Here is a 22983-nt window from a genome sequence, read left to right on the forward strand (position 1 = left end):
GTTTAGCACAGCTAGAGCAAGCATTGGGTGCCCTTTGACTTTTTCTGGCCATCATTAGTTGAGGATATGTAGAAGATGCAAGCCCCAGCAAGGGCACAGATACAAGTCTTTATCTATGACTCGAGGCCTCTAGTTGATCTGATTGGTCTTGATAACCACCTGTGATTGGCTACAAGTGGGCGAAGGCGACTTTTTGCCAAGATAGGGGACTTTAAGCTTCAATCAGTTCCGGTGTGCTGAAATTTACAATTTCGTCTTGCCCAGATGAGAGAGATGTGTGACTAATCAGTCCGATTGAAGAAATGCATCCAACGACGGGGGAATTTTGAATCCTACGTCAGATTATTCAAGTGATTGAAAGGAATAAGAAGCAGAACACTAGCTAAGGCTATGGAGGCAGATCTGAGCTCTGGGTGAGCAAGTGATCTAAACTCATACACTTAATAAGGAATTTTCCCTGCCAGCTTCAACACTAGGTCCGTCTCGATAGGCTCCTCGTAGAGACGCTTAGTCAGGTCCCCTTCGTCTTCTTCTGGCCGGTTTGCATGACTGGTTTCAGTGAACAAATTGTCATGGGGCCAATGAGTCTATTCCAGAAATCAATAAATTACGCTGGTATAAAGAAGAGACAGGAAACTTACTGTTCCAGTTCGCTGATCGAAAAGTTCACCCTTCTGCTGCAAGATCTCAGGCGTCGCCAAGGAAGCTGGTGTATAGCACGCATCTACGATGCAATTAGACAGGTCCCCTTGGATAGGAAAATGATACTCACAAACAACGGCGCGTAGGTTCTGAGTTGATGGAACGCAATTAAAATGCATAGTGCGAGAGTCCCAGAGAATCAGATCCCCGGGTTGAGCGGTCATCTTATGAATCTCACAACCTCTTTCCTCGAACCATTTTACCTCACTCTCGTCAAAGCCAAACCAGTCGCTGGGTCCCCAGGTTGGTCGACTAATTGTACCTGAGTGAGTCTTGAAAAATTCGGGCATAAGATTTTTAGATCCTTTCATAACGAGAAGACCCCCATCTTGAGGACCATTTGGCGCAAAATTGAGAATACCCTGAACACACTGCATGCCCTCTCGCAATGGGCTCTGGTCAATATGTGGCCAAGGCTTCGTTTGTGGCAAAGTAGTACCAGATGGAAGCGTGAAGTTCATTCCATCAAAAGAGACCAGAAGCTTGTCTGTTCCCCACAGTTTGGCGAAGGCTTCGATTACTCCGTCTTCTCTGTAAGATTGATCCTTAGATGTGTGGCGCCAATGGTGGGACAAAAGACTCACGTTCGGGCCTCCCATATGAACTTTTCATGCTGGATACGATATCCATGATACATTCCCCCCTTGATGTGCGTGGGTAAATGTTGTTCAGTCCAGGTTGATTGATTGTTCCTATCAAACCCAAAAGGGAAACTTTCCAACCACTGAAACATTTTCTCGATGTAGTACTCACATCGCGCTGGCGATATTGCATTCTTCACCACAACATAGCCATTTTGGAACAATTTATCTCGCCAGTCTCCATGAATCTTGGAATCATCCACGGTGACTTGATTAGCTGTTGGAAGAGGCATGGTACAAAGATAGATGCAAGATTGAGTGATAATATTTGGAAGTAATGAAACTGAACTATTTTGGTAAAACCACGTTTAAAAGCACTTTGGTATGTTTCGCCATTTTTAAAGCAAAAGTGAGTACCTACCTAGTCCCTTGGAGCGGAAGCTGCCGCAGATAAGCAAAACTCGCGCGAGTTCTCGCACGAGTTTTTAAGGTTGACCAATTTTACATCGATAAGCCATTCGATGATTCTACAATGATTCACTGCCGACTCTCAGATACTGTATTGGTCATGACAGGATATAAATTTGACAGATGCCTTGACTCTTCCAGGTCATACACTGTTCTATGTTAATCTTGAAATTCAACCTTGTCACAAAATGAGTGTTCCTGTTCAAGAAGTCGAAACTCATCGCTTTGAAAAATGGTGGAAAGATCTTGGTCTTCGCAAGCTACTAGCATGGCAGGCTACAATTCTTCTATCACAAATGACCACTGGCTACGATGAAAGCGTGGTCGGAAGTTTCCAATCTATGAAGCCCTGGGTTAAAGGTCTGTAGATCGTAGGATCCTGTACAATTTTCGAAAGGGAAGGCTGACTGTCCCGCTTTCACCAGATATGGGGAATCCAGACCCATCCAGAATCGGACTCATCACAGCTATTGTCTTTGTTGGGGGGTTTGCTGGTGCTCTTGTTGCCTCACCCACGGCGGACTACTTCGGACGACGAGCAGGCATGTTTGTTGGATCAAGCTTGACGTTAGTGGGAACCATAATCCAAACAGCTGCACAAAATGCTGGAATGTTCATTGGGGGCCGCTTCTTGATTGGTTTTGGAATCAGCTTCACATGTGTTGCTGGCCCCTCGCTGCTCTTCGAACTGGCTCATCCGGCGATGCGTGGCACAATATCTTCCCTGGTAAGGTCCACTTCGAATAGACCCGAGCTCGTTGTCATGTTCTATGTTAACTTGATATCTTTAGTTCAACGTACTTTGGTATATAGGCTCCATCATCGCGGCGTGGACAACGTTCGGTACTGGATACATGTCTACTAGCTGGTCATGGCGTATACCATCGCTCATCCAGGGAGTTCCCGCATTTTTCGTCATGGTTTCAGTTATTTGCGGCCTACCCGAGAGTCCGCGATGGCTTTGTTCAAACAACCGCGTGGAAGAAGCCCGGCTACTGCTTGCAAAATATCACAGCAACGGCAACTTACATTCGGCTCTTGTGATCCATGAGATGGAAGAAATACATACCGTATTGGGGGCTGAAGCAGCTGCCATAAAGAGTGGACAAAATAGCTGGAGCATTCTCTACCGATCGCCAGCAAATAGGAAACGAATTGCCCTGGTGGGTACTGTTGCCCTCTTGACACTCTGGAACGGCCAGGGTGTAATCGCATACTACTTCAGCCCCATCTTGACCAGCATTGGTATTACGTCTACACCCCAGCAGACCGGCATCAACGGTGGCTTGCAGATATGGAACCTGCTCTTCTCCTTGGCAGGTGCTTTACTAGCGGACCGAATCGGCAGACGAACTCTCTGGATGATCTCGTTCATTGGGATGATCCTTGTCAACGTCCCATTGACCATATCATCGGCCATGTACGCCCAACATGGATTCAAGGGAGCCTCGATCGCCGTTGTTTTATTCCTTTTCCTCTATGATGCAGCTTTTAACTTGGCCAACAATCCACTTCTTTATTGTTATCCAACGGAACTACTGCCGTTTTCAATTCGAGCCAAGGGTTTGAGTATTCAAGTGGCTGTCTCCCAGGCAGCACTTACTGTCAATCAATATGTCAATCCTATTGCATTGGATAGCATTGGATTTTACTACTATATTTTCTACCTTGGCATGCTTATCCTCGGTGTGAGTGCAATCTCTACTGTCGTTCCCATACCTTGGGCACTAATGCTTTCTACCAAGACTTTAATTATATTCTTTACCTTCCCAGAAACGAAGGGTAAAACAGAAGTTGAGCTCGCCGCTCTTTTTGAGAATTCCAAACCGGATCATGCAGACCCGATAATGCTCGAGGGTTTGGAAGCAGGATTTGATCACCATCTAAAGCCCTACGAAAAGAGTGTTGTAATTGGCAAGAGCGAAGCGTCGAATGAAGTCTGATGTGGGATATGAGTCTCGAGTGATATCTTATTGTTTTGGAACAGACACATGGTAATCCAATTCCAGCCACATTGAACACCATGAAGCTGCTTCGATATCCCATTCCACTTTATATCACAACCCGAGGATGACCTCTGTGGTACGGCAGTATCTCACTGATCGGACAACCAGCATTTATTTGGTACGTATAGCTACCCATTATCTATTTTACGGAGTAGTGAGAACAAGCATCCAACTTCAATTCCCATATGGCAAAAAAAAAAGCGCCAAGTCCCGAGGTTCCCCATAAGGGTATAGACAAGAACGAGATAATCAAAATTTTGTCACACAATGATCGTCTTGTCACAAACTCTTCAGTGGCAATATGACCGACGGCCAATTATTTGTAGTTTCACTGGCTGAGATGTACTCTGTAGCAGCGCGGGCCTTTTCGTATGCCATTACTATTCCAATTCCTTTGAGCGATGACGGCTGTCACCAAACACTCCCTTCTGGACCTTTACATCTTCAATAATCTCTTAGTCCATACGCTCCAGAGAATCGATCTGTTCGCAGATGAATACCTTGCAGCTAGCTGTATCGAAGGCCTTGTTCTTTTCTGGTGACGCATGAACTGGGTGATGTCACGGAACCGATCCTGAAGCATCAAGATGTACTGAATCATTAGGGCGCCTGAATTTGGTCACTACATTTTTTCAATTCTTGGAATCTCTCAAAGGTCGGAAATGGACGCGAGAACAACCGAAGTGCCGTTATTCAGAACGGTCCATCACTAAGCAAATCTCCTTGTTACTACCGCATCGTAGAATTGTTACATCAGTTCGACACAGCTGCGCTCCGTGATGAATGGCCCATCAATGTCTCTTTTAGTGACTATGTGATCCTTGCATAAACACAGTCGATAGTACTATGGAGTACATAGTCAAGGCTGGATAGTGGGTCCACGGGTGTTTGGAGAAGACTAGATAAGTGGAAAATTTGATGATAACAAGGCTGGTATTTTCAGTACTTCGTATGCTATATGCTTCTCGGTCGGTCTGGGCTTTTAATATTGGCTACTTAAGTTAGCAGATTTTTTTACGGAGCCATGCAGCATCTACCATGCACTCATTGTTCGAGTCGACGTGTTGGTATTAATGGCAATGATAAGGTTGTCTCGGAGCAACCAAGAGTAGTCGGCTATAGTCTGATGTCTTGTTTAGCCTCCTTAGATATCCTTCTGGAATCAATTTATCTTAATATGTATTGCCGTTCTTGGATTTATACGTAGACAGCCGGAAAAGACGAAAAGAAGCTTAAAATGAGTGGATAGCTTCTTCATCACAACATTTATTCTATACATGTGGGCAATGCTCAACAATATATATATATAGATAGACTGGAAAATTACACTCTGAAATCGGGGTTCCAGCGATTTGAGCTATTCTGTAAATCAGACATACCTAAAAGCTATACACATGTACCTAGGAGATGTATTTTTCTAGATTCATACGGAAAAGCAGTACATGAAAATGTGTTATGCAGACCTCGGGACTCTGGTTGGGGTACAATTGGCAGATCTCCGCGCCAAGACCGCGGATCTCCAATTCTTCCTGCGTCCAACGCTAACTTCTGCTCCAATCAACCTCCAGACTTGCAATCTGATTTCCACGTAACGCTATTCTATTTGATTTGATTGTTGCCTCAATCTACTGCAAATACAGGAGACATAGGAACTCCCTGCACCTATGGCGGCCGAGTCAACCCAAGGAGACTCTCACGACAAGGCGTGGGAGAAAGCGGAGAAGAAGTTCACACAGTATGTTTCAATGTTTCTCCTTCCCACCTCTTTTTGGGGTTGTCCATCCCCTAAAATATGATATGGTGTTTCCGACGTCATCCGCGATCGTGTCCACAGGATCATATCATGTTGACTTGGACTATGGGGGCTTGAGACCCACGCACAAGGCCAACCCGACGGCTGCGTATTTATTGGGATGAACAAGATGCATGCGACTTTTAATCATCCTGATAACTAACTTGCGATTTTAGTAAAAATGCTAGCGAGTACTACGACCCATGCCAGGACTTTGCGGATCGGAGTCTCAAGTGTATGAGACGGAATGCCTCCGACCGCGAAATGTGCCACGATTATTTTCAGTATGTCAAAATATCTTATGTGATCTGAACAGTATCCCGTCCATGCGATTTAGCTGGCTTTTGACCGAATTCTACAACACTGTCATAATTATCACATGCCTGAGCTTTCTTACTGATTGATATCTTTGTGTAGAGCCTATCGTGATTGCAAAAAGAACTGGGTAAGTTGGACCCATAGCTTCATCTTTATTCCCTCAAACTTCTGTCTTGTGCAGTTTTTGTATCCTGTCCGCGACATCCATTCACTGTGATTCGATGCGTGTCGAAGTTTTTTCGGTCGCTAACGAGGCACAGCTCACCCAGAAGAAAGTTTCCTTGACACCCAGGCCCGAATGAGACATCTCTATCACTCCGATCCATCCTCACTGAAGAGATCGACAACTTTTCTGGCTGTGAGCTCCCTGACCTTCCCAAAGCACTTGTTACATGCGAACGCAGAAGGGGTGCTTTTTAATGAATCCAATCATTTCATGTTTAATCAAGTCAAGCTCCTAGCCTTTCTCATGTGATAATATTATGTGATAAGCATTCGAACTGCTGTCGGGCATCCATTGCGACCTTGCTGGGCTTGGTAAATGATTTCATCTCTGGCAAAAAATGACACAGTCTGGTGCTGACTTGCGAGAAGATCGGCTTTCTCTTTTTGGGTGTATTCTTCTACGACTTGACTTCTCTTTGGCGTATCTGACTCTATTTTGAATGATTTTAAGCCTGTATTTTAACATTGTCGAAGAGTCTTACCTCTCTTGTTCAGGTGTAGTGCCTCAGATCTTCATGCTCAGTCGAACATAATCCTTGTGAATTCACATGAAAGATCACGAAATAAAAACTAACAATATATCACGGATGTATGTTATGTTAGGATAGATGTGGAAAAAGGTGGGGAAAATAATGAGATTTATAGAGGACTTTGTTATGTATGACTAGGGATATGGACCTTATGTAGTATACATAAATCTATGAAGCATGAATTGAGGCAATTCGTTACTCTTTTAGAAAGTGTCATTCACGCCATTCCTATCTCTGAACAATGCATGCACATCAATGGCGAATACAAGGCACACAAGGCGTACAATGTGCTTTGAATGTTGGTTTCTTTTCTTGCCGGCAGAATGGTGCGGGGACCAGCTGACCGCCTTCCATATGGTCTCCTCCCCCGCCAAACAAAAAAGTGACCGGAGTCGATCATTCAACTCCAACTCACATCATTGACCCTTTTAGCCCATGCTGTGCTAGGCACAGCGACCAGACAACTCCGCGAAAGACGCCCATTGAAGTGTTTCTCCCTCGAAGTGAACGACGCCTCCACCATGAGCTCTAGCAATGATGCGGTATTTCTGCGTCGCAACAACCAAATCCAAGATGCCATTGACTCGCAGAACATGAAGCAGGCCTTGCAACTAATCGAGAAGCGCATGAAGAAAGGCGAGAATACGCACTTTTTGAAGGTGAGTGATCTCTATTACTGTTTGTTTTGAAGTTGCTACCGTTGCGACGCTGCCAGCTGTATTGGACCAACTAATACGTGAGATCGCGAACAAATAGGCCTGGAAAGCGAATGTCCTCTTCAATCACGCCGACGAAACCCACAAAAAGAAAGGCATTGCAGAGACCCTCGCCCTATGCAACGCCGATCCACCGATCTCGGATCTGGACTCTCTCGACATACTCCACCGTACGCTGCGGAACATGGATGATCATACCGAGCTTCGGAGCTCCATATGGGAGCGAGCTGCCAAGGCAAAGCCACAAGATCATGCCCTTCAGATGAGGTGGTTCAAATTTGGATATGAGGCTGCTGACTGGAAGTCAGCGCAGAAAGTGAGTCAGGAAGAAGCCTATGTGACACCGGCATCGTATCAAGGTCTTAAGTTGCTAATGAGTGACTGTGCTTTAATCACAGGCTGCCATGAGTCTTCAAAAGAACTTTCCTCGAGAGCGAAAGTACTATTTTTGGGCTATTTTCCTCTGTTATCTCGTTTCAGACGACGCAGCTAGCTCGGAAATGGACCGCAAGTTGTTCGGGACACTTGCCTATCGCTTTGCCCAAAAAGCAGTGGCCGATATTCCTTCTGAACCGGTATGTGCCTTCCCCAAAAGACTGGACATAATATTTGGACATAAATGACTGACTGGACATGGTTGATTGGTGTGCTACAGACCGAATTGCTAAGCCCTACGAGAGCCATACAGACCGCCGAGGAACTCCTATTAGTCGTTCGAATTCTGGAATCGCAGAATCGTTGGACAGAGATTGTACAGGTTCTTAATAGCGAGAATGCCGGTCTCAGCTCTCGGATTGTTAATAACGATAGGACCTTCATGTTAGCCAAAGTCATGAGTTTGGGGGCTGCTGGACTCTGGGAAGAAGGGTACTCGTATGCCAAAAGCCTGCTTGCCGTGTCAGAAGACGAAGGAGAGCGCAACACTCTGCATGAGCGCGATGATTGGAAATACTGGAACTTGCTCATCGCAGCCGCGCGTCATCTTGACCAAGAGTCGGGGTATGGATTTCGAAACCTCACTTTCACAACTCTGAACTTTCAACTAACCTGCGTCACACACAGGTTGCTCTCCGACACCCAGCAGCATATCGAGAAATTCATCGAATTCAGCCCAAAGTCTCGCAATGCGCACATCGCTTTAATGGACATAGCCCTCACCGGATTCAAACGGGGTGAGCGGACAGAGGATGATCTGGTTGCTGCGTGCCAAAGATACTTCGACCAACACAAGCACAAACTCTATGCTTTCAAAGACTTACGAGGAGTCTTGGAGACGCGCGATGATACTTTGATTCACCGAGTATCTCAGTATTGTATGGACAGTGTCGAGGGAAAACCCGTGAGTGCAAATTCTGCCAAAGTCAGTCAATACAAGCTAATAAAACTCCAAGAATGATGCCATTCCATTGATCAATGCGTACAAGATGCAGTACTGCGACCGGATTTCAGGCAGCAACAACGCATCGAAATCTACTATTGAGACCCTTGTCCGTAACTGCCTTTACTTTTACGATGCATTCACTCTTTTGGCGAAGACCCAGGGTTCAAAGAAAGGAAGCCAACCAGACACTGCTTCCGCAATGGAAAGTCGGCCCACAGACGACTTCTGCATCATTGCCGCAATGGCCCTTCTTCAGCCTAGCCCAGCTGGCCAGATATCTGAGAAAGTCAGCAACACTGCCCTGATCCGCGCCGCCGGGATTCTGGAACACCTTCTTATCGATTCACCTCACAACTACGAGGCGATCCTTATGGTGATTCGCATTTACCTTCTTCTCGGTGCTGGCTCTATTGCTTTGAGGTGGTTTGGTAAGCTATCTGTTAAGCAGATGCAATACGAAAGCGTTGCTCATAACCTTTTCACCCGCTTTGCCACCATCCACCCTCATTCTGCACCTCCCATCGAGGGTGGAGAGTACAAGGACTTTGACCCGCAAGTTGCATTCATCGCTGCCCTCGACTTTTATCGTGCTGCAAACTTCACCATCAAGAATTCTTTGGTAAAAGGACTTGATGATGGAGTTTATGTCAATCTAGACGATACAATTGAACTTCAAAAGCGTATCAGGGATAGTATCTGTCGGAGGATGTGGGCCCTGGACTTACGTCGGATGCAAAGATTCCGTAAAGGAAACCACTTGCCCCTTCATGAAGACATCGGTCAGCAGTCCCCAATCTCTCTGCGTTCCTGAAATAACTGAATACTAACTATCATATAGCCCAAGATACATCACGGGTTCAAGACCAGCGGAAGTATGATGGTTTTATGAACCTGGAACGCTGTGACCAATCTCCATTTGAGCACCGATTGCGCGCAGGCCCAATTCCTGGGGTAAGTTTGTTTCCTTGGGTGACATTGTGGCACCGACTAACATCAATATAGGAAAACTGGCTGGCATCCGCCCGGCTCACTGATCGACTTTTCAGTGTTCTTGAGAGCATTGGCAGCCAGAAGCCAGTCGTCTTGGAGCTAGAGCTGCCTAATCTCGACGAATTGTCGCTCTCCCAGAATGATGATGATCATACTGGTGCTGAGCGGGATACAACCAAGATTCACGTTGAGTTGTTGAAAGTGGCTCTGTTTATGGCGGGGTCCAAGGCCCATACTCCCACCAAAATTGAGACTGCTCTTAGTGCGGTGGAGGATTGGTTGAAGGCTAAGAGAGAGGATCTAGCCCTGGAAGACCCTAATAAGTCCTCTCTTATCATGAGAACTACCATCCAATTCACCCCAGGTACCCCAGGCGCACCGACATGGGAATATTTCCATGCCATCTGGACCCTCATCGAGACCCTCAAGGCTCTATGGAATATCCTCGACTTGGATTCTCGAAAGGCTGTGAAAACCGCCAAACTCCCCGCCGAGCAAATGAAGCGACTGGACACTCTTGTTCGTGAAGTTTTCGAGGATGTCCGCTCGAACACCCGAAGTTTGAAAAAGAGTCTTGCCGAATCAGCCACTCTTAGCACACTCATCGACATGGTAAAATGCGGTGATACGACTGATGAGTATGAGAAACCTCTTCAAGATGTGATGGAAAAGGTGATGGACGAATCCGCGCTCGAATTGTTCTGCGGAGAGCTGAGGGAAAGCTGGGAGGAGGCACTTGATGGTGTGCTGACTGCCAGGCTTTGATGCTGAATTTCAAGGAATGTAAAGAATGAATCATGTGTCTATGAAAAGCATAGTTAGAGTACATTGAACCAGATCCAAATGAAATCCGTGGCAGGGTTAATGTAGACAAATCTGCAGTCCGGGTAGCAGAGGTCGATCTATAAAAAGAGGGCAAACACAATCACGTGCGTATGCCAAGACAAACTGGGCTAGGTGCCTGAGGTGTGAGGGAATGAACGCTAGTCCCGATATATCCAGCCCTAGCCCTAGTCACTCGCCTACCGCACCAACGCCAAGACCCCATTTTGCGGTTCCAAGGCAAAAGACCAGGCGATTTTCACACGGCTCCCTCACCTCCTCTTCGACAACCTCCGCCAACCCCTTCAGTCAACAACCGTCGAGATGGCCGAACGCTCCGGAATTGTGGTCGGCATTAACGCGGGCCGGGTACGTTCTTACTGTCTTTTTGCACCATGTTTTTCGGTCGTTTGAAGGTCTCCCATGGTCTCTTCTTTTCGTTCGGTCTGTTGGTCCATCTAAGACCCATTCGGTCGAGGTCTTTTGCGGAAACACTGGGAATTACCACGGCAAGGAGGACTGCGATTGAAACACGCATTGGAAAATATCAGAGAGTCGCTGGGAAAAATTTCGATGTCACGGGAACACTTTTGGATTCGACATTGGCACCGAAGCCAACACTCGCCTTCAACGCAACCTTGAGCCGACCACGCCATGAACCATCCCAACAGACCGAAACGAAACGCGAAAGAAGAGAATACATGGACCTGCGGCTGCTACATGTGACTTGGCGAAACAGACATACTGACTGGGTCCTGATATAGAAAACCACCGCCCTTAACACCCCCAAGACCCGCATCTCGCGCACCAAGGGCAAGTCTTCCCGTCGCACTGCCTTCGTCCGCGAAATCGCCCAGGAGGTCGTTGGTCTCGCTCCCTACGAGCGCCGCATCATTGAGTTGCTGCGCAACGCCCAGGATAAGCGTGCCCGCAAGCTCGCTAAGAAGCGCGTACGTTTACTCTCAGTCCCCTTCTTGCTTTCGTCTGGTCGGCTCTGCCTTTGGATTATGTTAGATTCGAGTCAGTTTGGTCGAGGTCTTGCTGTATCAGAGTGGTACTGCACGGGCCGTGCATATCAATCTCGCAGAGGAATATGAATTTCAACCTCTGCCTAGATAAGCATATGCAATTACCGTTCTGTTCACCAACGACCGAGATCTATGACCAAAATCAAACAATGTCCACGAGGACAAAGCCCGCCCAGTGGATCTATTCCGCCACAACACTTGTGCTAACATCATCTCTAGCTCGGTACTTTCGGCCGCGGCAAGGCCAAGGTTGAGTCCATGCAGAAGGTCATTGCTGAGTCTCGCCGTACCGCTGCTCACTAAATTTTCCGACCCGTTCCTGTTTTTCTTTCGTTTTAACGACTCGACGCAAAAAAAGCGTGATTCTCGGATCGGAAAGGGGGTTTCGTGGCCATTGGGCGTGCATGAAGGGGAAGGCAAATATGGGATTCCTTCTCTATCGTATGGAGTGAAACCATAATGAAAACATTTATTCAACCATTTCACGTGTGATATTTGCAATGGAGCCACTTTTTAAATGGAGGTTTACAACGTAGATGGAAAAGCGTATGGTTGTCCAAGTGCTGAGTGAGGTTTAACTTCACATGCACAGTCTCGGCAGCATCTCAATGACTGTAGACGCATCATTCATTTGGTGTTAAGCTTGGGTTGCTACATTGTCACTGAGGCTATCTGCGTATATGACGTTTGGAAGGGCATGTAGATCATTCAAGTCTATCCGCACATTGATGATGTTGATGTGTAAGAGATACGCTATATAGCTAGTTCAAGAGCAGCACATATCGCTCATCATAACCCAATCCATTCCATTATCCCAATTTCATTTCTTACCTGGTAGCTTCAGCCACTTAGGCATACCGCCACCCTTCCGTGCTCCGCTGGGTTTATCACCGCCTTGACTGCTATTCGGGGCCGGCTGTGGTGGAGCAGGCACATCTTCTTTGAGCTCCGGTGGTTGCTCCACCTTAAGTTGTTGAGCCTGGCTCCGAAGCTCTGGGCGTAGGATCTCCGTTCGGCGTTCATGAACAAACGAGGGAGAGTGTTCAGCCCAAGAGAAGTTGACCAGCACACGGCCAGACAACCCCAAGTCTTTAATCAAACGCTTCTTATCTGATGGAGGTATGGCGCTTGTATTCTTGGATTTGGATACACCGTGGGCAGTGAGATTGAAGTTCTCACTGGCGAACGATGGAGCAAGACATCCACGCGCGAACTCATACAACGACAGTGCTGTGTCCGAGGTCCCAAACTTAGCGACCACTTGGCTTTGATCTGGGAAACGGATTTTCACATCGACTTCGCGGATGGCTGCTCGCCTTGCAGCTTCTGCCTCTTCCTTGGCAGCGATCTCGGCATCCGTTGGCAAACGCTTTGGGCGAGAGGACTCGTTGAGTAACCGCTGGTGCAGCTTTGCGTGCTCGATAGAGGGTATGTAATCGCTCTCGTTGTAGTCTAATTTCGCTGACGAAGGAGTGTTTTCCGAGGGAGGGGAGAAGACAGCAATTGTTCGGCCAGACTCCGCTGTGGAAGTAGCCGGCCCGGATATGGGTAGCGGAGCGGCAACTTCCTCTGATGCGACGGTGGCGCTAGAGGGCTCGGGCTGCAATGAGCTGAGAATCTCTTGGGTAGGCGCATTGTTTGCGCTGTCAGCGGGAGTTGCTGTGGGCGCTGCATCCTTATCCTGTGCCGAAGGAGCCTCATCCTCTGAGGACTTGAAGAACTCGCCAATCTTGACCATGGCCTCTTCGATAGGCTCATCAGTCCGTCGGAAACTCAGTCGAATAAGAACATTGCCACTATTGAAACCCAGCTGGGCTAGGGTCTTTTGTAAATCCGTGAAACTTGATACTTCACGTTCCAAAATCTGGAGGACGGGGATCTCATAGTACAGTCGTCCGGCACCATTTTCCCCCTCGGCAAAGGGCACTGCACGTGAAGTGAGATTTCGTACCGGGCCAGTCCCTGCAACTCCCGCCTCGAACTTCCGTAGTACCATCCATAGTGTGGTATTGCTAGGGAACTTATCCAGTATGCGGCCATTCGGGGCACCACGAGCCTCTGATTCTGGAAGTTGCAGGCCGACAGTTACGACTGACGGGGAGCGAGATATTTGAACAAGTTCAAGTTTTGCACCGGAGATGAGGCCGGACAGACGATATGAAAGAGAAAGGTCTAACTGCTTGCGATTGTGTCTGTTGCGTATAAAAGATCAGATTCCACGCTGTCATCGGAAAGAAGAACGCCGACTCACTTTAATGAGTACTGACTAGCATTATAACCAAGCTTCGAGCATGCCTCCTGTAGGATATCGGTCAAATGTTTGGTGGGAGTAGTCTTGATTGTTGCCCGCCTGGCTGTCGCGTCGATCACCACAACGTGGGCACTCATTGTGTATAGAGAACACTTGCTCTGACAATAAATCTCGAGGATCCAATATCTCAATAAAGATATTGGAAATGAATGAATCAAAGCGTAGAAGCGAGAAACCTGAATGCGGGGAGGAAGAGGGCGCAGAAAGCAGTCGAAGCATACGAAACAGGCAGCGGTGCGGGCGTCATCTGAGCTCTCTCGCGTACCTCAGAGCTTCCCCGTCATCAACTCACCTCCATCACCTCTCCCAACCCGCCCCCTTCTCAACCACATTTTCTCTTCTTTTTTTCTTGTGCTTTAGCTCTGGAATATCTCTGTTATATTGAATTGCCTTGAAAGACTGCAATAATGGTGAGAAAAATGCGCCCTTTGTCTCTATCGTCCACGAATCTCTGAACTTCTAAGCTGACCGACTTCTCCCATCACAGTCCAACCCCTTCGACATCAGTATGCTGGAACCTTGTCCCTAGTGAATAACCAACCATAATACTAATCATTCTGCAGATGGCGGTGCCTGTGTCGCCATGGTGGGCAAGGACTGCGTCGCCATCGCCTGTGACCTTCGCCTGGGCATGCAGTCCCTGACCATCTCCAACAACTTCCCCAAGATCTTCAACTACGCTCCATCCACCTACCTCGGCCTGACTGGCCTCGCCACTGATGTCAACACCGTCTCCGATCTCTTCCGTTACAAGGTCAACATGTACCGGCTGCGTGAGGAGCGCGACATCGCACCGCAGACCCTCGCCAACCTAGTGAGCTCATCGCTGTATGAGAAGCGCTTCGGTCCCTACTTCGTCAGTCCTGTGCTGGCTGGTATCAACCCAACAACAGGGAAGCCCTTCATCTGTGGCTTTGATAGCATTGGCTGTATCGATTTCGCCAAGGACTTCATTGTCAGCGGAACAGCAAGCGACCAGCTCTTCGGTACTTGCGAGGGTCTGTGGGAGCCTGATCTGGTATGTATCATTGGTGCTCTCATGTGATCTTCTACAAGCAATTTCTAACACACTTTATCATAACAGGCCCCCGAGGACCTCTTCGAGACTATCTCACAAGCGCTGCTTAGCGCTGTGGACCGAGATGCCCTCTCCGGCTGGGGTGCCCAGGTTTACATTATAGAGAAGGACAAGGTTACCCAGCGGTTATTGAAGGGACGACAGGACTAGATTTGGGGAAGTGGTTGTTTTGGGCTTTCCGTTGGGTTGAGGGCAAATCCTGGCGTCTACGGTCTTCACTGGATGATATATGCCGTGTACGGTCATTCAATGACGGGATAGCACAACAGCAACGTGAGAGCGGTCGATACCTGAGCCGAAGGCGATTCTGTTCTTTGACTCCATGTTTCTCTTACTCCTACTCATGATAATAAAAGGCTCTCGTTGTCACGTCACGGCAGTGTTCCAATTTCCATCAATTCAACGCACTAACTAGGAAAACGGATAACTTTTCGTTTTCGGGAACTACCAGCTATCCTAGTCCGGTGGTTTAACTGAGGGTTATGCATCGGTGGTCCCAATAGTCGCCCGTATGAGTATCACATGTATCAATTCCAGTGCCCTCCGGCCGTGTCGACAATCATTCAACTGAAGCCCGGCTAACGCTGCCCTAGTCTTAGCGTTTATATAAACCGAGGCTAATTCAGGTGCACAGTAATGGAGACCCAAATATATCGACCAACCATACCTTTGCAAGATACGATTTAACCTCCCACGCACCTAGGATAGTTAACATGTTCTATTGTCTCTATCCCGATAATGCCAATGTTTCTGATGGTCTTGGAAGGGGGCCGTAAGGTCGAAATAGGCAAGAGCAAAGAAGCAGACTCTATCCGCTACATGAACCCAATCTCCTCAAGAGTATATCCATTCGGTAGACTTGGTATGTACCAGAGGCCCTCACGATAAGGATTATCTTGAGGAAGCAAGCGCATAACCTTCTGGTATCGCTGGTACTTGACATAAGAAAGGTTTCTTGATAGTAATGCCCCCAACGATTGAGGCGACGCTATCTCAAAAGAAACCTGTGGACTGTCCACACTAGCATTTGGACCAAGATAGACCGGAAAGGGGAAAACTATCTTAATAGATATCTAGGAAAACCGGGAAAACCACCGAGAAAGCTATTGAAAAGACTGCTAAAAAGACCACTAAAAAGCCCTGTAGGAAGGTATTACAGGACCGCAGAAGCGACCGTCTACACTTGTTCAAACATAGAACAGCAAAATCAGGTACTGAACCTTCGGATTACCGAGATACTGCCAGGCAATATTATGTGTGAGGGTCACGCCCCGCGTGGCATACTTGGTCGCTCGTACTGCTGACGGTCAGGTGGAATTATATCGACGGTGAAAAATTGCGTAGAGCCGGCGACTACAGAGTGATATGCAAATCCAAGCATCCGGAGGGAGGGAATTGGTGGTTGATAATAATAGCTCGACCGGAAGACCGGCTAGTGTAGGTATTCGTATTGGGGATCTCTAGCGCATTCGGATTGAGAGTCGCAGACGGCATATCTTCCCAACAGTCGTGATATGGCTAGCCAGCAAATATCAAGGAGCGACTGGATTCTGGGAATATTCAGCTCTTACAGATCCAGACGAAGCCAAAGGACCAAGCAGGGAGACGAACTGATAGCAGTGATGGGGATGGTAATAATTCGAAGCTTCGGTGCCGAAATAAGGTCTCGACATTATTGAACCCATGGAGTTCAAGGGCCTCATTCTGCCTAATAAGGGGCGGGACTCCATGGATGTGCATATGACATACTAGATACTGGATTCTACTATATCCTCATTGTTTACCTACTTGACGCAAACATGGGGTTTCCAAAAAAAAAAATAAAAAAAAATCGGTATGAATCACTTGCAACCAGGCACCGGGCCATCTCCAAGAGCCTCGATGAAGAGTTAACCCAGTAAGACTGTCAATACCCATCTCTGTCGGCTATCACTCCGTAGGCTGGTCCATTGCTTCCAAGGAACCTTTTGATATCAGACGCTAGCAACTCGGGCACTTCCCAGGCAGCAAAATGGCCACCACACTCATACTCCGTTTCCTGCACAATATTCCCAATGGATCGATACCACGCCATGGGCCACACAAAAATCTCCTCCCGAAACTGTGCTACTGCAAAGCGCACATTCTGCGGTGCCCGAGCCCCGAGAACTTGTTCAAGCGACATGTAATTCAGATCTGCTTTTTCCAGTAGCTCCTCCCGGGGTTCATCTTCCGAAATCGTGGCACTTCCACCACGCTTCGGCGCTGAAGCCTCGTGGTAGATCCTCGTTGACGCCATTGGCCCAGCGGTGGAGAAATAGTATACACTCACCCAGGTCAAGATCTCCTCGTCTGTCCATGGGTACTTGTCAGTCCAACTATGCATTTTGTCATAGATCCAAGATAGTAATCCCACGGGACTATCATGTAGCCCGTAGCCTAGAGTCCGGGGTCGACTTTCTTGCTGTTTCATGTATGCATTGTCGCGGGTGAGATATTGCAATGTCCGGGCGATGTAGCCACGATCTTTCGCAGAGAATGGCACGGATAACAGAGATTTGAGGAACTGGTAGGGACTTCGCCATGGGTAGGGTGGTGTGACGGGAATGAAGTTTAGGTGGATGGCTTGTGTGTGTTCGGGGTAGTACTGAGACATGGTACGGGCGATCATGCTTCCCCAGTCACCCCCTTGGATCACTGTCCTGGAATTAGTAGGCTTCTTTCGGCGGTGACAGATAGTACTTGCCGTATTGCTCGTAGCCTAGAGCGATCATCACTTTGTGTAGAGCTTCGGCATACTGTGCCAGCCCGAATCCTCTCTGAGTCTGGTTGTTAGGATGCGCTTGAGAGTGCTGATACGTAACAACAAACCTTCTTGATGCCCTGTGAGAATCCAAAATTTGGCAACGAAGGTGCCACAACATCGAATACTGGACCATTCCCGTTCTTCTCAGTGAGTAGTGGGATCAGCTTGGTGGCTTCGAGGAAGCTGCCAGGCCCTGGTATAGGAGCGATTGATTAGCAGATGCGATGAAGAGAGTGATGTAGAAGGATGAGGGGCTAAATACACCCATGGATAAAAAGCAAGGGAATTGCTTTTGAATTCCCGCTCCGATGATGCACAGCATGTATATTCAGTTCTTCGAACCCCTCCACTCCAATTCGAACATTGACTTGCTTGAGTTGCTCGTTCAGCTTCCGTTCCTGTGCGCGCCAGTCAAACTGTTCGCGCCACACGGTAATAAGTCTCTTGATCTCATAAAGAGGAACCCCCATATCCCACCCCGAAGCCTCGAGCTCATCAGGGAAGATAGTGTACTCCAGCTTGTGGCGGAGCTCCTGGAGTTTCTCGTCCGGAACGGCGATGTTGTATGGGGTGACTGGTGTCATGGCCTTAGATCATGTCAGGATTGTAGTTTGATGAGAATGGAACGCCAAAGTTGGTTGCTAGATATGATATACTGTTCTACGGTAGCGTATAATCAGCTTAACATGCTTATGCGGGTTATTGCACAGAATCGTTTCTGGCACGAGTTGTAGGGGATGTGCGTTTGTACAAGTATGGAGAGTTGCTCTTTAGTCGCGCTCGGGCCATTGGATTACCTCGGTTTCACAGTCAAATTGTGTGCAATACATCACTCACATATAAAAGATGAGATAGGTCATTTATTTTGACCGTGCATATTCACCAAATATAAACGTGCAAGGACACCTATTAATCTGCATAGTTCATGGCCTTTGATTCCATATATTGTTCTCCGTAGAGTGATATGTCTTGATTCAATGTAATGATCATCATTCCACCTATGATTCTGCGCATTTTGAAATAAAAGACATTTTCACAACATGCTCAGATTTCTCAATCATATTTTGAGGGGTCTCTACTCTGTACCCAAAGCTACATTTAAAAATAGAGCTAGAGTCTTTCAGACCTGCCTGCAGAACTAATAGACCGGATTGTTCAACTGCTCCCTACAGAGTCCCACGTTGGCTTCACCCTCACCTCTATAGGCCCCAAGCTTGCTTCACTCTCACGTGCAAGTCCTTTTAGAGACGTTATCAACATGTTTTTGGCACAATCAGATTTGCTTTCCCTAGAAATAAATCCCACTGAGGCGGGCTTCTACAGGAAATTTCTACCCGGAAGCCAAATTTACGCCATTAGCTACTCGGTCATATTCGAGGGGATAAAATCTTGCAAGACTTCACTATTGCTGCTGCAGCAAATTATATCTGACTGATAAGTTTCAGTTTTTGCAGAGGAAATGCAGTACTTGGATGCATCGCAGCTGCAAGTACCCCGGATTTGTGAACGTTTGTCCCTGCCATCCATTAAATATTCGAGCGATAGCTTGGTGCTGAAAACGCCGACTTGGATGACTTCAATGAGAACCGTTACTCAGTCCCAATCCAATCTGAAGTGGTTACCAACCAGCAGCCTTGACGAAATCGCTTTGCTTTATGTGCTGGATCTTAATGGACCAAAAAAGTCAACGTGGCTATGTGTACGGAGTATGTCGCGTCAATGACTCCTCCAAAGACTCCTTAGAGGCCACCGCAAAGACCATCAAATGAATACTAAGGAGGCCTACAAAGGTAGAGAGTAAATATAGATCTGATCTGTGAATGTGTACTCCGTACTCCGTACTTTCGTATCTAATACGGGGGATTTTTATGGTAGCTCGCCGTAAAGGCCAGGTACCCGGTACCTGATGGGTCTAGATCCCGCTGATCCTGCGCAACCTCCGTGCACCTCCGTGCTCTGCAGGATTCGGGGGAGAAATAAACAAAAATCGAAAAATTGAAAAACAAGACAGAAAGAGAAGAATGATCAAAGAGGACTAGAGAGAAATCTCAAACATCCAACTCTTCTCTATATCCGAATAAGTTGAATATTCTCCTGTTTCAGCGTCACGTCTAGACCGCCCGGCCCCCATCGAACTAACCGGAAAATCCCCTCTCCCCTCTTCTCTCTCCAATATTTCATATTCTGGTGGATGTCGAAATCTCGGTCCATCCACCGATATTTATACGATTGAATGCTATGATCGTTACTCTCGAATAAACAAGAGAGTCCGAAATCCTCGAACAGATCTCACCTTGCCACATGGACTATGCCCGACACGCCCGAGCCCGATGTCTCTCATGTCCATGCTTGTCCCACCATGACATTTCCCTCCTGCAAATCCGAATGCATCACCAGTGACGGACTCAACGTTGTTGATGACGGAGATGTGCAACGCGACTTGGGAACATGGAATGATGGTGCTCAGACCACTGCCATTGAACATTTGGTTACACTCAAACAGGGGTTGCGGACATCCGATACCGAGCTGTTCTGGAAACGGCTGATGGAGGACATGACATCTATAACCAAAGCTCAGTATGGGTTTGTTGCGCGGAGGGTGCACGGGAGGGAGCCCATGCCAGAACTAGGCGGGCGGCGCCCGTCGCTTTTTGGTGCGGCTTTCTACTACAACGATGGCTACGAGACCGTTGGATTGCAACGAAACAGGTTTTTCGCAGGCGGGAACCCCTTATTGCATATGGACCATGAACGGCCTTGTTTGATCCCCGAGAATCTCAGCTCACTTGTATCGTTCGGTGATGATCATTTACCGTTCACCGCCGATGGTTATTTGGCCATTCCCCTCTTTTCGGCTGGAAAGTGCCTGGCGCACCTTGGGTTGATGTGGTCGAAAGATGGTCTTCGGCATAGAAACTTGTCTTGGTCTTTTCTGGAAATGATTCTCCACTCGCTCGAAGATCTGATTGTGCAACGACTAGACCCAGCGGAACAAATTCTAGATGAAGTGTTAGATTCTCCGACGCCAGATATTTCAGATTCTCACAACCCCCAGACTGCTGCCTTTCATGAAGCCTCCCATTTCAACGCGCACCCGCTCAAACCCTACGCCCGAAGCTTATCCCATGAGCTGAGGACCCCGATGCAGGGTGTGGTGGGCATGCTTGATGTCATGCATGCTACAGTGCGCGAGGCCATGGAGAGTAAAACTCCGGTCAAATCGGGTGGGGTTTTTCAGTCTCTCAAGGAGGGGATTGAAATGGTTCAGGATAGCGCGAGACGTGCTGTCGAAGCGGCTGATAATGTCGTTCATGCATACGAGCTTAACATGCAAATCCCAAAAACACCACTCCGCGAGGAGCCCGAGATATTAGGTGGTCTCGCAATCCCACCTACTACTATACCCGAAGATCGCCCGAGCATCTTTATCGAAGGAAAGAATATCGCTGTAAATGCGTACAAACGGCGGCGCAGCCTACCACCGGAGATAAATACCCGACCAGTACGGAAACAAAGACTTCGTGCGGCCTCGTCGCGTCAAGAACTCTCGCCTCGCAGCGAGGAAGTCAAGAATGCTGTTCACGAAAGCGATCAGATAGTGCATGCTTTCCCGGCTCGCCAGTTCGAAGCTGTAATGGCTAAAATGGTCGATCCCCCGCCGTCTCTCGCAGTTCGACGATCTGCACCTCACTTACTTCTTGAAGGCATCAATGTGAACATGAAAGGTTCTGCTTTGCGTTTTACCAAACTGCGAGATCTTCTCCGCCTAGTGATTAATGAGTCCCTTCACGTTGGCGGTCGACCGGATTCTGCCGTTAGCAATGCAACGGAATCTGGCGAAAGGATTGAGATCCGGTCGAGGTCTTCCAATGGAGAATTGTTCACCAAGGTTGTGGACTGGTCTGTAGACCCTTCACTACCGGATACCCTTCTTGCCGATGACCGTGATCTGGCCAAACTGATCTCATGCGTCTTTCTCAACGCGATCAAATTTACCAACAACGGCACTATCACTGTTTACGCTACTATTGACCCTAAAAAGAATGATGTTCTTATTCTTGTCCGTGATACCGGCCCGGGAATCCCCGCTGCATTCCTACCAAATCTGTTCAAGCCATTTGCTCGTCAGGATGCATCGACCACACGAAGTAAAGATGGCCTTGGTCTCGGTCTCCTTGTCGCCAAGGGCCTTTCACGGAAAATGGGCGGTGATTTAACCTGTGTGCGTTCGTCGACTTCTGGTCCTGACCGGGGTACTGAATTTCGAATTCGAATCCCCGTAAACCAACGTGAAGCTGAACCCCGCCCTGCAACTCCTGGTGAGAGTGTTTTGACGCCATCTACTACCGAGCAAACACGACAGGACAGTGTTAGCAGCTTTCTGTCTGATCCCTCTTCTTGCTTCAACTCCCCGTTCATCCTCCCCCAAAACTGTCAGCTACAACAGCCGACCCCGAGCACGTCCGATGAAAACACGTCTCAGAGCCCAACACCCCTGCGACCGACTCGTCTGAATCAAACACATATTTCTGGCGATGCATATGACAAGAAGCTTGGGGAAAAATACCCGCTACGCATTCTCGTTGCCGAAGACAACCGAATCAACCGGCGCGTACTCGTGAATATGCTACGCAAGCTTGGCTACCGTGATGTACTCGAAGCGGCCGATGGAAAAGAAGCCGTCGAGATCGTTCAAGGCATTTTATCCGCGTCAAAGCCCTCCCTTGACAATGGTCTCGATCCAGTACATGCGATGCAAGACGTCATCCATGAGTCACACCTGGCTACAAAGATAAAACCGATCGATGTCGTCTTGATGGATCTTTGGATGCCTGAAATGGACGGATATGAAGCTACTGCACGAATTCTCCAGATGGTGGACAACCATCGGGACCAACATGCTGCTTTTGAGCCACCGAACCCGAACAGCCCTGACTCCATGGAAATGGATCCAATTCCCAGCACTTTTGGTATGTCGCCGCCTCCCACAGTTCTTGCTGTGAGTGCCGACGTGAGCGACGAGGCATTGAATCGCGCCTCCAAAGTAGGAATCAAAGGCTACATGACGAAACCTTACAAACTCTCCGACCTTGAACGGTTGATTCTCGAATTCTGCGGTGGTACTGTTTATCCTGTTCTTCGAACCCCAGGGTGACCACTCGACCCATCATCTGAACATGATATTGCTTTCTTGGAGTTTCTCGCCAAGACCATTATATACCCATTGGATGCGAATTTTCTCTTTATGTA

The 22983-nt window shown here is 47.9% G+C and overlaps 8 protein-coding genes across 8 annotated transcripts; 5 read left to right on the forward strand and 3 right to left on the reverse strand.

Moving 5' to 3' along the window:
• Positions 1-440: 440 nt before the first annotated feature.
• N7500_004325 (uncharacterized protein) lies at positions 441-1576 on the reverse strand (the record flags this gene model as incomplete). Its single annotated transcript, XM_056675471.1, has 4 exons — positions 441-587; positions 642-724; positions 773-1233; positions 1287-1576. 4 exons carry the CDS (start codon positions 1574-1576, stop codon positions 441-443), a joined length of 981 nt encoding a protein of 326 aa, XP_056535996.1.
• Positions 1577-1939: 363 nt separating this feature from the next.
• On the forward strand, positions 1940-3694 carry N7500_004326 (uncharacterized protein; the record flags this gene model as incomplete). The annotated part of the gene is made up of 3 exons (XM_056675472.1): positions 1940-2111; positions 2177-2478; positions 2543-3694. The coding sequence occupies 3 exons, from the start codon at positions 1940-1942 to the stop codon at positions 3692-3694; spliced, it is 1626 nt and encodes a 541-aa protein (XP_056535997.1).
• A 1727-nt stretch (positions 3695-5421) lies between these two features.
• On the forward strand, positions 5422-5861 carry N7500_004327 (uncharacterized protein; the record flags this gene model as incomplete). The annotated part of the gene is made up of 2 exons (XM_056675473.1): positions 5422-5492; positions 5726-5861. The coding sequence occupies 2 exons, from the start codon at positions 5422-5424 to the stop codon at positions 5859-5861; spliced, it is 207 nt and encodes a 68-aa protein (XP_056535998.1).
• Positions 5862-6907: 1046 nt separating this feature from the next.
• On the forward strand, positions 6908-12082 carry N7500_004328 (N-acetyltransferase B complex non-catalytic subunit; the record flags this gene model as incomplete). The annotated part of the gene is made up of 12 exons (XM_056675474.1): positions 6908-7004; positions 7055-7281; positions 7379-7654; positions 7737-7913; positions 7994-8337; positions 8401-8677; positions 8730-9498; positions 9558-9670; positions 9722-10453; positions 10724-10900; positions 11296-11481; positions 11779-12082. 12 exons carry the CDS (start codon positions 6908-6910, stop codon positions 11860-11862), a joined length of 3459 nt encoding a protein of 1152 aa, XP_056535999.1. The 3' UTR covers positions 11863-12082.
• Positions 12083-12379: 297 nt separating this feature from the next.
• On the reverse strand, positions 12380-13947 carry N7500_004329 (putative UBX domain protein; the record flags this gene model as incomplete). The annotated part of the gene is made up of 2 exons (XM_056675475.1): positions 12380-13751; positions 13811-13947. 2 exons carry the CDS (start codon positions 13945-13947, stop codon positions 12380-12382), a joined length of 1509 nt encoding a protein of 502 aa, XP_056536000.1.
• A 330-nt stretch (positions 13948-14277) lies between these two features.
• On the forward strand, positions 14278-15098 carry pup3 (proteasome core particle subunit beta 3; the record flags this gene model as incomplete). The annotated part of the gene is made up of 4 exons (XM_056675476.1): positions 14278-14280; positions 14358-14376; positions 14434-14888; positions 14955-15098. 4 exons carry the CDS (start codon positions 14278-14280, stop codon positions 15096-15098), a joined length of 621 nt encoding a protein of 206 aa, XP_056536001.1.
• Positions 15099-16854: 1756 nt separating this feature from the next.
• N7500_004331 (epoxide hydrolase) lies at positions 16855-18317 on the reverse strand (the record flags this gene model as incomplete). Its single annotated transcript, XM_056675477.1, has 4 exons — positions 16855-17629; positions 17670-17746; positions 17799-17926; positions 17996-18317. 4 exons carry the CDS (start codon positions 18315-18317, stop codon positions 16855-16857), a joined length of 1302 nt encoding a protein of 433 aa, XP_056536002.1.
• A 1724-nt stretch (positions 18318-20041) lies between these two features.
• Positions 20042-22888, forward strand: N7500_004332 (CheY-like superfamily; the record flags this gene model as incomplete). Its single annotated transcript, XM_056675478.1, has 1 exon — positions 20042-22888. The coding sequence occupies one exon, from the start codon at positions 20042-20044 to the stop codon at positions 22886-22888; it is 2847 nt and encodes a 948-aa protein (XP_056536003.1).
• Positions 22889-22983: the final 95 nt, after the last annotated feature.

Source organism: Penicillium coprophilum (assembly GCF_028826855.1).
Source record: "Penicillium coprophilum strain IBT 35676 chromosome Unknown utg000002l_segment0_segment1, whole genome shotgun sequence".
Classification (NCBI taxonomy): Eukaryota; Fungi; Ascomycota; class Eurotiomycetes; order Eurotiales; family Aspergillaceae; genus Penicillium; species Penicillium coprophilum.